The 14,102-nt window shown below is 36.4% G+C and overlaps 1 protein-coding gene across 2 annotated transcripts in view; it reads right to left on the bottom strand.

Annotated features, from left to right (window-relative positions):
• Nucleotides 1-14,102, bottom strand: part of LOC145670402 (uncharacterized) — a 459,655-nt gene that overhangs the window by 254,912 nt on the left and 190,641 nt on the right. The window contains exon 2 of one of the 2 annotated variants that reach the window (XM_081739043.1): nucleotides 9,903-10,092. The exons of the other annotated variant lie outside the window; for it this stretch is intronic. Within the exon in view, the coding sequence (XP_081595169.1) occupies nucleotides 9,903-9,921 (19 nt within the window). The 5' untranslated portion in view covers nucleotides 9,922-10,092. The remainder of the gene's footprint in view (nucleotides 1-9,902; nucleotides 10,093-14,102) is intronic. 2 annotated transcript variants of the gene reach the window in all.

Raw genomic sequence — 14,102 nt, 5'->3', positions numbered from 1 at the left:
CTTTCGCCAAACTTTCCGCAAAGGAACCGAGGGAAATATATGATAAATAACTTTGGAACCCGTAGTATTTCTACTATAATTGCGACAAATACTTAGTGTAGAATATCGACATGCTTATAGGCTAACACGAGCACTACAGTAATTATTGTTTTCTTAATACAGGAAAGCAAGAATCACTCACTTTCCTGCAAAAATCAAAGAAACAAACAAGGGTGAATGACAAGGACCTTGGGCGAAAGCTGTTTCTGCTCCCGCCGTGACGTCACAATTTTACTGCATCTTCGGTTTTCAAAGAAGGGTAGTTATGACGCGACCTTAAAAGAGGAAAGGAACAGTAGGGTCGGCGAACCTTGGAAGCAGAGGGCAATTTCGCACACTGGTCAGATCAAACATTTCCGCGTAACAAAACGAAGGTCCCCCTGTAAAACCTCTTCATTTAAAGTGTTATTGTTAGTATAATAAATTTGCTGAAAGCAAACAATTTGAAGGGTTCGTCGATAATATCTGCTTTTTTTGTCCTGCGCCCGCCTTCCAAACGAAGAGGTGAATTTTACAACATGACTGCTGTATAATAAGCGAGCGATTGGTAAAATGGTAAAAGTGTATTTTTATGTGTATATGTGTGTGTGTGTGTGTGTGTGTGTGTGTGTGAGAGAGAGAGAGAGAGAGAGAGAGAGAGAACGAGAGAGAAGACAAAATATTAGTTGCAAGATGACATACTTCAATTGCCGTTTTCGGTTAATTTCGGTTCATATAGCAAAAAGAATACCGCCACCAGAGAATCCGCAATCTCAACCAGAACTTTCAACTACAGCCTGTAATGAGTGTAGACCTTATCAAGTTTTCAAATTGAATAGATGGGGTGGTAGTTCGGTTTCTTGACCTTGTAAAAATCTTCCCTGTCTTTGATTTTGTTTGTCATCATTCCAGCCAGAAATGAAAAAAAAAAGAAAAGAAATGAGAATTCCTCAGTTTACAGCAAGGGGAATTGGGGACAAGACATTAAAGATGATATTCCTGGAAGCTCATGTATCACGATTGATTCATTCAATAGACAGAGGACACTTTTCTATGAAGGCTTTTCAACATGTTTTCTCACAAAGGGGATTTTCCTTTTGCAATCTATATGACCACTGGCAATTTCAATCTTGGCCATTCCCGCCAGCGTTTGCATTTTCGAGACACGAGACGGGACGAGACATTTCACGAGACGTCCCGTCTCGTCTCGTGTCTCGTCTCGTTTTCGAGACGGGACAAGTAGTCTGTCCCGTCTCGTGTCTCGTCTAAAAGGGTTCCGTCTCGTCTCGTGGCAACACTATTAACATGGCTTATTTACCTGCACCTACTCTATATATCTTGCAAAAAATTAATTTCCTTGAAAGAATTATTCAATATTTTCCTGTTCTTATCGCAAAAATAGCTTTTAATACTAACTCTGCATTTTTATTTTAAAAAAGGAAGCAACATCTGAACTACTTTTCTTTGTATAGATTTCCATATTTCCCACAAGATACTGCTACCAATCAAATTCTAAAATTCGTGAGACATACCAAGTGCATTAGTCTATACTAATAAATACTAATCAAAGAGCTTAGGCGAGGGCTAAGAAAATTTCCAATACCATTGACATTTAGAGAAATAATTCCCATAATTGCGTGAAACGAGCAGAGCCTCCTCGAAAAATTCAATCCACTTCTTATACAGTTTCTATTTAATGTTTGAACGAATTTTGCATGATGGTCAAATCCATTTGTGGGTAGGTTAATAATAATAATAATAATAATAATAATAATAATAATAATAATAATAATAATAATAATAATAATAATAATATAAAACCTGTAATTGGTGCAAGCACGCAGAATTGCTAATGGAAAGACATTTGTCCCATAGAAATCGATGCAGCTAAGCAACGCCTACACAGTATAGCAACCATTTTCACACATGAACCTGCTAGGATTGTATAATATGCAGCAGTATTTCATTTAACGAAGTTTTCTTCGTGGTTCACTGGAAAGGGCAGGAACCGTAGGCATTTTTGATGATTCCTAGAGTTGCATCCACTAGATGACTCAAGTAGGACACTGATATTGGCCAAATAATGACTTATTTATTTACCGATGACGTCACGAAGTTTCAAGTTCAACTTCAAATGCAGAGAGAGAGAGAGAGAGAAACAAATTATCATCGTTAATTTTTAAATATATTGTATCATCATAATTGTTTACTTACACCGGTGTATGCTTATGTTTTACTCGGTACAAATAGACTACTCGGTACAATAAGTATTTGCCCAAGTAGGAATTTAGAAAAGGAATCACACATATATATTGTTATTGCCTACAATATTAACATTTACCTATCTATATATATGGTGACATAACCTCTTGAACCACACGATCGATCTCGATCCAACTTTAACCATAAATGAGGTTTGGGCCTGGGATGCATTTTATCATTTCACTTCGACGGTGCAATTTAGGGGAGGGTGAGGGTAGAGATATATAAAAATGATTCGAAATTACCGATATTGGTCTCGAATTCACAGTTTTAGGAGTCATTGAGATGAAAAGTGACACTTCTGAAGCCATTTAAATCCAAATTCAGCCCCGCAACTTGGGAGGGAGGGAGAGCTATATATAAAAAGGATCGAAAAAGACCAATATTAGTGTCGAATTCATAGTTTTTCAGGGTCGCTTAGACGAACAGTGACATTTTCGATGCCATTTAAATCCAAATTCAGCAATCACTAGTACTCTTAAGGGGGATGGTGATATGTACAAATAATTGAAAATGACCGATATTAGTGCCAAATTCATAGTGTTTGGGTCCCTAAGTTCATTGGTGACAGTTTTAGTGCCCTTTACGTTCAAAATTAAACGTATTCTTCCCGTGTGGAGAACGGTCATTCTGCTAGTTTTTAATAAATCTCATACAGTTGATGATGCACACAACGAAAATATTCACTTTTGCATATGATCATTGGTATATTTTGTATCGTAATACGTTCTTTTGCTTTTAATTTTAAATTTACATACGAAATTTGTATTTCGGGCACTTGACTGCGCAACTGGAGAATAATTTGGCCTTTTTGCATTTACAACTGAGGTACAAAAAGAAAATGTCTTGCAATGTATATTTCATATTAACTTTTTAACACACTCCAGTTCATCTTCATATTGAAAAGAGAACCAATTTAGATGTATTTTGCGAACTTGGAATTGCATTATTGTATCTTTACAGATATACTATGATCGATGTACTTTCACGAGAACCACTTACCAATTTCTGCTGTGTGGTCACTACAAGCTGGTATCGCATCAAATACACGCTAGGACAGAGTGAAGTAAGAGAGTTAGTCTGTCACAAAATACGACGCGCGTTCAAAAAGACTGCTATTCTTGCTTTATTGGTCATACTATGCCCTTCGATGAACTTACCTCGATTGAACTTACCGCTGCAATTCTTTCTTCCAACTTTGGAACGCCTGCTGGAAACAACTTTTTTCGGTGGCACACAGTACTGTCATCGCACTTTACTGAATTTCATCTATGGACTGAGTACCACGTATTTTCAACGTGATTTTAAGTTTAGGAAATAGAAAAAGGCCTGCTGAGGCCAAATCTGGAGAATAGGGTGCATGGGTCACAACAGAGGTGAGATGTTTTGTCAGATAATTTGTAACCTTTTTACTCAAGATTTGATGGCAAGGTTCTAGACTTATACCAACGTCTTCAACAATCTCACAAACAGGTAAAGACAATTTTCACTTATTATAGCGCACACAATCTCAACATATTGGCTGTCTGTTGACGTGGAAGGTCGTTCACATCTTGATCCTTCGGCAACCGATTTCTTTCCTCCGTCAAACGGTTAAATCAATCAGTCATAGCACTTCATTGGCAAGTGTAGTCATTCTTTTATGTTTGATCAAGCATTTGGAATTTTTTAGTAAAGATTTCCCGAGTTTAAGGCAAAATTTCACACAGTTCCTCCAGTTTCTTCATTGTTGTTTCTTTTGACTAATTCGACAAGTACACTATGCATGACATCAGTCCATCGGTAATTACCCATAGATTGAAACCCCAAAAAAGTACTCTTTTACCAAGATATGTTCCTATGTGCGCATGGTAGCCAGAGCAAGCCATTTTCAGCTATAGGCCCGCTATTTAAGAAGTTTGTATTTTTTAAACACACTTCGCTCTTTAATCAGTCATACTTTGTCAGTAGCTGCATTCTGTCTTTTGGTTTTCAGAAATTGTATGACATGTCTCACTTTACATTTGGCAGGATTTTGCATTACAGTAGCCATTTCACCTTACTACTACTCCCACGTACGAAACTTTACTAGGATGATTCTATCTCTGTTGCAAGCACAGAATACTAGGGTATGCTCCAGTGCATGCTCAACTTCAGTGTTGCCAATCTCGTGTAAAAATATTATCGACCCTTTTCTTGCCATGTGTCTCGTGCATGTACCTGTACGAAATTACGTTGACATCGAACTATTCCTTTTAGATGCTTTAAGTCCTTTTTGTCAGTCATTATATTATTAATATTATCACTAACGAAGAATTAAGAATTAAGATGCTGCTTTTGAAATCGCAGAAGGGTTCTGATAGAAAACGAGTATAACCAACGAGTTGAAAGAAAGAGGGACGTAAAGTATGCGCTAGGTAAACAAAATTGGGAATCAGTGTTCTGGATGAAATTAAGAGGAAAATCAGGACAATTTTACAGAACGAGACGAGACACACTGCCCATGAGACAAGAATTCAACAAACGTTACGAGACGAGACAACCTTATTTCTTGTCTCATCTCGTAGGCAGCAGTACTCAAAAAATCCCAAAATGGATGGTTTACTCTTAATTTGGGTTGGCTTTTCTATTGACTGTAACTTACCAAAATTGAGTGATGTAATATAGGAGATCATTACTTTCTATTGGATAATAAAAACAGCCTATAGAGAAACATGTACTGAACACTTCTTTTGTGCACTCAGTTTATTCCATCAAGACAAAACTTCCTTGTTTCTTATTGTTGTGTTCATTTATCTAATTATTGGAAGCCTTCTACACGGTCGGTGTTCCATTAACCATGGATGTAAATGTATTGTTGAGCTTGCCCAATGGGGCGAAGAAAAAAGATGGAGTTGTGCACACACATGCGAGAAAATAAAAAAGAGTGTATACAAGGTAATATAAATAAGCGAATTTATTTATTTTAAACATATCAAGTGTTTTACATATATATATAAAGACTGATTAAATGAAAAGACTGTAAATGGATTTATTTAAGGCCACAATCGTGGCTTCTACTTATCAGTGTCAGTGATACATAATGGATAGAGAAAGTAACCCTGAAGATCTCCCTGGTTCATCATGGTTGGGACTAAGGACTGGGAGACATCACCAGGAGCTGTCTAATGAACGAAAATCAGAGCCAGACGTTCTGCATGCTCAGAAAGTTCCAAGTGAGGAATAAGTGCTGCAGGAATTCGACTACACGTCGTTACTCCTAGAGATATTTTAATGTACTTGGAACTGTAGCTCTGACGGGAGCACAGGCAGCAAGAGGTGCAGCTAATATTCAGGATGGATTAGGCGGTCCATCTGCCGTCATAAGTACAGTTGAGATGCTGGCACTTTCTTGCGTGATGAATTTAATTGGAGCTAGGACACGCACCTCGATTAACAATGCCAATGAGGAAGATATGTCTATGTCGGAATGGACATAGATCCAAATCCTTCAGATCAATTAGATGTATATTGGCCTGTAATTAGAGAAGCATTTAAACTTGGGAGACGTGTTTTGTACGTCAATCCTGAAACTCCTAGATATCACCTGTTAGAGACAATCTTTAATGGAGATCGATACCATTGGACATCAATAACTCTCGGAATTAGTGGTTTGGTGTGTACTGTAGCTAGTGGAAAGAGTCTATGTTTTGATATATACAGTTTCCTAACATCTGTTGCCTGCACTGAGCATTTCAGAAACACCTATGAACCACTAGAAGACTATTCTGTGACAGACGTTTGCGTAGATAGAGAAATTGAAATAAGTGATGAAATGGTTGTCAGGAATTATGCAGTCATAGAGAGGACCCAAAAGAAGATTCCGAGATTGGCTATAGCAGTTAGTGTTGTAGTGTCAGGATCTTTCTTCTTTATAAAAAGACGATAGTTATAATCATTTTATTTTTTGTTAGAATGGACTAACTCTTCTAGTGAAATAGTTATGTTCACAAAAGACTTCCTTGTTTATAGTGAAGCATTTTCCTCAAGGAAACTCCCACTTATTTTCAAGTCTACATGCATATATAGGATGTTTCAAAACAACACCGACAACGTTTGGGAGGTAATTCCTGTCACCAAGATAAAACAAAAAGTATAGACCAACGTGGTGCACAAATGCTCCCTTTTGGAGTTATAGGTTGCCGAAAACATAAAACAAAATCTCTAAAAGATCACAGTTCCAAAACTATAGAACCTATAGTAGTCGGATCAAAACATCACTTAGAAACTAGTACGTGCCCTATCCAAATATCCAAGTTTCAGAGTCCTGTGGTATTTCCGCAAACAATTTCCAAACTCCCTCGATAAGAAATTGTTGCGGAAGTACCGCACGATTGTGAAACTTGGATATTTGGATAGTGCACATACTAGTTTCTTAATAAAGTCTTGACCCGACTACGATAGGTTCCATAGTATTGGAGCTATGCACTTATAAAGTTCATTTTTTCATGTTTTCCGTAGAATATAACTCCGAAAGAAAGCATTTGTGTACTCAGGTTGGTCTATACTTTTCGTATTATCTTGATGTCAAGAATTACCTCCCAAACGTTGCTGGTAATGTTTTGAAACACCCTGTACATATTAAATACCAACTTTATTTCAAGTACATATTTATGAGTGACTGTATCAAAGCAATCAATTTCGAATTTCGTTACATAGTTGGTAGCAATCCATCTTACATTATATACACTTTGATGGAATCTTACCTAAATTGAAACTACTTATACCCAGGGGCGGATTCAGGACCGACGTCTAGGGGAGGCGATGGGTTGTCATATTGCTAATTTTAAGGGCTCCAAACTTTAGGATGGGTTTTATTTATATATATAAAATAAGAAAGTTTCCTCTTCTGGGGGGGGGGCGATCGCCCCGATCACCCCCTCCTGGATCCGCCCCTGCGTATACCTGTGTATAGTGTAAATAATCGTTGAAGCAAATGTGTTAATTTTTTATTGCACATATTCATTGAGAGCAAATTAAGTATTGTTCAAAATTTATATGAAATATCAATAGTTCAAGTATAGCTTCAAAATAGTGTATTTATATGCAAACAATATTTTCTACTTTATGTTATATAATTTGTAATCACGTTTACAACGTATTTAAACTGGTAAACAAATCATGTTTTTTTGTTAAAGGCCTTCCGTGCGATTCTCGCTACCTTTTCTGGTATTTAGCAGATAATTATATAACGACAAACACTCTGATAATTCTGAAAAAGTGGGCAATTTAATACTTCCAGAATGGTATTACAATTATCTAATTAATGCTTTTACGATCTTTCATAGAATGCACAAATTTGAGTGCCCAACAATTAAGTCATCATAAATTGTACAATCAAATTTTCATTTTCGAAAAAAAAAAAAATCAAAAGCAGCTAGTCATTCTCACTGGCCTAGTGCAGTGGTTCTCAACCGTTGTGTCGCGACACATTGATATGCGCGCAACCTCATAGGGTGTGAAGCGAAATTTTAGAATGTAAAAGTTATAAAACGTTTAATAATAATTAAATAATATCAATTTTGAGACATAGTCTACCAGTCAACGCCTCCAGCAGCAACAACAATGCTCAATACTACAAACAGACACTACTTCTTAGAAACTTAAGGTGGATCACTAGGTGTTATCGATGGTATGCTGAACGCTGCTTGAATAGTGCGGCATTGTCAGAGAGTGTCGAGTGTTTACTGATGCCAGATAACAAACGAAGTAATCATGGAATTCTGCTTGATTACTTACTTGATAAATTAATTTTCGACCCTTACCGCAATTCATAGCTAAGTTCCGCTTCTTGAAGTGCAATGCTACAATCCAAGAATTTTCTTATCGTGACTACAACAGTAAACGTACATATTTGGCAACAAAGCATTATGACGTTCTACGCAAGTTTCTTCTCAAAATCTATTTCCTTAAATGTAAATTAATATTTAAATAAAATGTAAAACATAACACCAAAAACGGTCAAACAATATATCTTTTTCATAATAAGATCGTTACTTTAAAATACTTTACACATACAAATAAACATTTCATAAAACTGAGAGCTTCTAGCAAGATCTAACAGCAAGTGCCATCTTGTGTGCTCATTATAAAACGATTCAAATATTTTCTTTTATTTATTTATTTATTTACTTATTTTTACATTTTCCCGTATCGGAAGACACAACCAAATGAATCAGTGTCTTATGTTGTAGCTGAAACATAACTCTATCTTATAGTACAATATTTATAATAGGTAAGGTTTCATTGCATAGTAGTTATGGGAATGAGCTAAAATACGTACTGACTTACGGGTGGTGATCCACCTTAATTAGTCTTACACTACTATAATGCATATAATTATTAATAAAATATCCAATAGGTGTGTCGCGATGTCATGACTGATCAGTAACGTCAATCAACCACGAGACGTCAATCAAAAAAGGTTGAGAACCACTGGACTAGTGGTTAACGAGTGTGCCTTTAATAGACGAATTCCTGGGTTTTATTCGTGGTAGAAGCATCAAACCTACTATAATGGTTCAGATATCACTCAAACTTTTGGGTCTCATGCTATATAGTCCACCTACTGGGAAAAAGTTGTAAATACAAGTCAAACAATCAGTTAAAAGATTTAGAAGCAGTAGTTATTTAAGTCAATAGTAGTTTATATACACCATGAGACTCCTGTCTGAATATTTAGTATTCTGTGTTGTCTTTAAAAATTTTGTGTGTTCCACTTGTTCATAAAGAGGTTTTCAGGGTTCTAATCCCCTTGAGCAAGGTATCATAATTATGATGCTAAGATTTATATACAGGATGGCCCACAATTGTGTACACGATGTTTGACTGACTGTAGTATTTGGAATTCTGGGCGAAAGGTTTCGATATGGAAAAACTGTGTAGCCTGAGAATGAGAATAACAGTCACTGGATTTAGTGTATGCCACACAGGGTGAACGATACATTCCCGAACCACTGGCTCAATGCTAGATCACTCTCCCCTAGTGCTAGGAATCGCTGGTTCTATTCCAGACCATAGGAGTTTATGGTACACAACATCGTGTTCATGGATTGTCTCGGGATTCTTCCGGAGCCGCGGTGGCTCAGTGGTAGAGCGTTCACCTCTTGTGCATGGTTCCCCGGTTCAAACCTTGCTCCAGCCAAGTGAACTTTGAGGTGGACAAACAACGTGTGCGTGGGTTTTCTCGGGATTCTCCCGTTTCCTCCCAGTTTCTTCATTTCACCATTTCATTCATTTCTCATCATCTTTAGCCTAGCCGGCATAACCGTATCACGTAAAACTCAAAAATAAAATAAAAATAAAATAATACGGGTTGTTCCATTTCCTTCAACATGCTCATTCCACCCATGCTCATAATAATTCACTTTCAATAATCATCCATCTCCTTGAGCTTAAAAGACAGAACCGTAAGTCGTTAAACTCGAAATTTCATTTCTTTTTATTTATTTATTTATTTATTTATTATTTTTGGTTATTTAGTGCTTGTGCTAAAATATTAGCAAAATTACTAACTGACAGTGCGTATAAGCGTGATAGAAGCATTTCGTTTAAAGCAAGCAACGTGAGATAATTAAAAAAAATAAATGTTCTATCGTTCTCACCTTTAGTACTATAAGACATTGTAAGTCTTGTTTGAATTGCTTGCTTCTATGTATTTTTGCCTCGACTGCAGATCCAATTCCGAGAAACGTGTATCTCTGCATTGATTCATCTAAATATGTAGGAAATTGTTACAATAACATCACGGGCTGCTAGAAACAAGACTTTGTTGTTGTTCATTTTCCTCTGAATCTGAAAGGAAAATGTACTGTTTACAAAGCTAATAATTGTAATATAATATGCATTATATAAATATCACTCATATACCTATGTACAGGTTGAACATAATTTATGACAATAATGGGTTTGAAATGAATTCTGTTTCAAATACGAAACTAGGAAATTATTACATTAAGTATCACATTAAGTGAAATAGTTATTATGTTTTTATTGTTGTATCATAGTATTAAGTATTTTACCTAAATCAAGAATTCAAAGTATCCATAATCAGTTTCATTGCAAAAATTTAATCTTAATCACACAAAAACATTTTTATTACATCAACAATGTTGTTAGATAATAATTTATCGAGTTTAAAGGTAATATGGGCTTTTAAATGCTCTACAGGGGGCACGGGAACTCAGTGGTAGAGTGCTTACCGCTGTTATTTGGGGTCCCTGGTTCGATCCCAGGCCAAGTATTGTGGACAACGCCGTATCCGTGAGTTTTCTCTGGGTACTCCCTTTCCTCCCACATTCTTATGCCACGAATTCTTCCATCATCATTCACTTGCCTTGAGAGTCTTCATCCCAGCGAAATTAAAATACCGCTAATTTTACAGTAATTATGTGATATCTTCTAATAGATAAAAGATAATCGAAATGTGGAACAAGAGCGGCCTAGACAATATCATTTCACATGAGATACCGTTATCACGACTCACTTATCTGCTTTCGATTTCGAGACACTTTGAAAATCGGCATTTATTTTCGCGTTTCTAAACAGCTGAAAACGGAAAGCCACTAGGTGACTTGTGATAACGGTACCTCACGCAAAATAATATTGTCTAGGGCGCTCTTGTTCCATATTTCAATTATCTTTTATCTATTTGAAGATATCACATAATTTCTCTAAAATTAGCGGTATTTTAATTTCGCAGGGATGAAGACTCTTAATCATCCATTTCCTTTAACCTAAAGAGCATAAACGTGGGACGTTAAAACTGAAGGATTTCATTTCAAATGCTCAAAATTTCTCGTCGTCGCCAAATTTGATTTTGGGTTGCCTGTTACCAAATTTGAGTCGCTTCTCCGAGATGAATCTCTCCAATCAAATTGATTACAGTTCTGTTTAGCGATAGCCAGGACGTAGCAGACCAATGCCATTAAGGAGGAATCAGGAACCTCATCACTTCAGAGAGAGGTACTGTACATTAAAATCTTATCCCTAAACTCGTCCTTTCTCATTCGCCCATTTCTATCCTAAACCATGCTAATCTGTTTTCTATACATTTTTTAAAAGTTTACTGTTTAATTTATGCATTCCTAGGCAATGACCCTGGTACCAACTAAAGTCCTAGGCGATGGTTTGTCAGTTTCTGTCTTCAACATTTCCTTTAAGTAAAACTGGGCTGAGTAAGTAAAGTAAGCAAAAAAGTAAGTAAAACGTTCGGAGCTGACAACCCTTGAGATGATCAGCATTTCCTTTATACAGAAAATTTTTTATCTTCCATTATCCCCCAGACAGAAAGGCCCTTTGCGTTGAGTTTCGGAGAACGCATTGTCATTTTATAGTACTTCCACTTTTCACATACGGAAATACGCTCATCATTTGGTAACATTCTATTCATCGTAAACTTACTTACTTACAATGGTAATAAGATTAAATCCTTTATAAAACCACGTTTTGCAACGTATTATTAACGAACTACAGCATAATGTATTATTTTAAACAATAAGCTTCTGCTACTTTGGTCAATTGAAAACTGAACAATTGCTAGTGTCAAGCGACTACTAACTCACTTTGAAGCTACCAATTATACCGAAATTATTTATTACTTGCCCGTTGTAGCCTCCCTCAATGTTATAGGAAGTATGTAATGATCAGGGCCCGGATTTTGTTGACAAGTCAACTTTTTTCTGTTGCGCATAGGACAAGGCAAGTTCAAATAAAAACGTTATCCATCAACTCTAGGTTCTAAAATTATGTTTTTTTAGGGTCAACTTTTGGTCACTTTTTGCCGTTTTGAAGTTTCAGGTCATTTTTCACTATTTTAAGGTCACTTTTAGGCCACTTATGGCATTTTTATTCTTTTTCTTCTACATAAGTAAATCTTAAAATCAACACTGTTTACGGATGTGAAAAAGACGAAGTTAAATCATCTCTTTTTATGCTTCCTGATTATTGAGGTGGAAAAACTGCATTCTTAAGAAGCTAATGAAAACAAAGCTGTAGCGGGATGATGAAAGGTGGGGGTTGGTAGGTGGCCAAACAGATAGTTTTGGGTTGTTGCACACAAAGGATGTGATCACGTGAATAACTAAAAATGGATTAGAAGGCGTACAAGGATTTTAAGCAGAGTTTTTATCTATTATTTTCAAGTAGTCTACACTTGCAAACTTTTATTGTTTAAGAGTGCTTCCTAGTTTCAACTCGGGAGTGAATTGACGCATTCAGTATGTATATACAATGCCGTACAATGGCCTGATCAGTGGACATAAATGATCAATGGACTGCAACTAACTGAAACAAAACGTTGAGAATATGAGTGAGAAACGTTAATTAAAATCTAATAGATATTTTTAAAATAGTCAATGTTTAACGAAATAAACGTTTTTAAAAAACGTAAATTTTAAGGTCAATTTTTGTGAATTTTAGGGTCATTTTACAGGAATTTTAGTGTCTTTTTATAGGTCACTTTTTAGAAAATTATAGGTCAACAAAATCCGGGCCCTGGTAATGATGATATTCCGACACAAAGCACATCAGAGACATCACAAAGTTTCCTTGTCACACACAGACAGTTGAGAGATGCTCAAACTTGTCACCCAGCCCGTAACTAAAGTATGTAGACATGAAGCCAGAGATGTCTATACCAGATCTGCGCTGTTAACAAGATGACTGATTTCTCCCAAACTTTAGACTTTAAAGTTTTTATATTGAAAAGGATCAGCAGAAGTAACAGTAAACCACTGAGTCCATTAGTCAATTTGTTGCAAATAGAGGTAAAATATAATGCAAATAATATACCTCTACTTTGGGAGGTTAGGGCGGATCCAAGGGGGCCATAGGGGCTATAGGCCTTCCTTGACCCTCAGGTATACACAGGATAAAATGGACTTCAATCCTGTTTTACAGTGGATAAAGCGGCAAACTATGGTTTAGCCCCTCCCTTGATCATATCCTGGATCCGCCACTGGCATGGTTGGTTAGGTAGGGGTGTGGGTAGAGCTCATGGTGAATTCTGGGGTCATTTTCTTCTGAAAAGCTGCAGAATGAAACCTGAAAACATTTTCAAAGTTCATTTTATTTGGAACACATTGTGCGACCGGGAAATATTAAAATATTAACGATGTTTTAATTTATTTAACGATAAAATAAACATCACAAATTATAATGTGTCGACCATAGAATTTTAAGTATTTAAACATTATGAGAAAAATTTATTTTTCCAATTTCTATAAACTTTAAGTACGATGCGTGACCGGAAGATGTCAACTGATTTTAAATGAAGGTGGGCCAAACGTAACGAAGGAGTTATATCTGTGAATAACTTTTTTTTATTTATTAGTAGTTTCCATTGATATTTCACAGACATAAAGACTAAGGATGGGAGATTGTTTACACTTATGTGTGGAATATAATCTGAGGGTAGGTGTCCGCCATAATGGGCCTCACAGATACGAGCCTTGTGTAGCACATGGTTCGTGACAAGGGTCAGCACTTCTGGTCTGAGTGCAAACGACGTGTATGAGCGCGAACTGCATCTTGTGAAGTGCACTGTGTAGCGTGGCATGACGTCAGAAACGGTCATTGGACCATACGTAATTAAAGATGATGAAGCTAAAAAGTGTTGACACCTGTCATGAATCATGTGCTATACAGGGCTCGTATCTGTGAGGCGCATAATGGTGGACACCTACCCTCAGATTATATTCCACACATAAGTGTAAACAATCTCTCATCCTTGGTCTTTAAGTCTGTGAAATATCAATGGAAACTAATGGTAAAAAAAAAGTTATTCATAATTATAACTCCTTCGT

The sequence above is a fragment of the Thermobia domestica genome, chromosome 14 (genome assembly GCF_964235325.1).
Source record: "Thermobia domestica chromosome 14, izTheDome1.hap1.1, whole genome shotgun sequence".
NCBI classification, from domain to species: Eukaryota; Metazoa; Arthropoda; class Insecta; order Zygentoma; family Lepismatidae; genus Thermobia; species Thermobia domestica.
The sequence above is the reverse complement of the archived record's forward strand: the minus strand, read 5'-3'. Positions and strand labels throughout refer to the sequence as shown.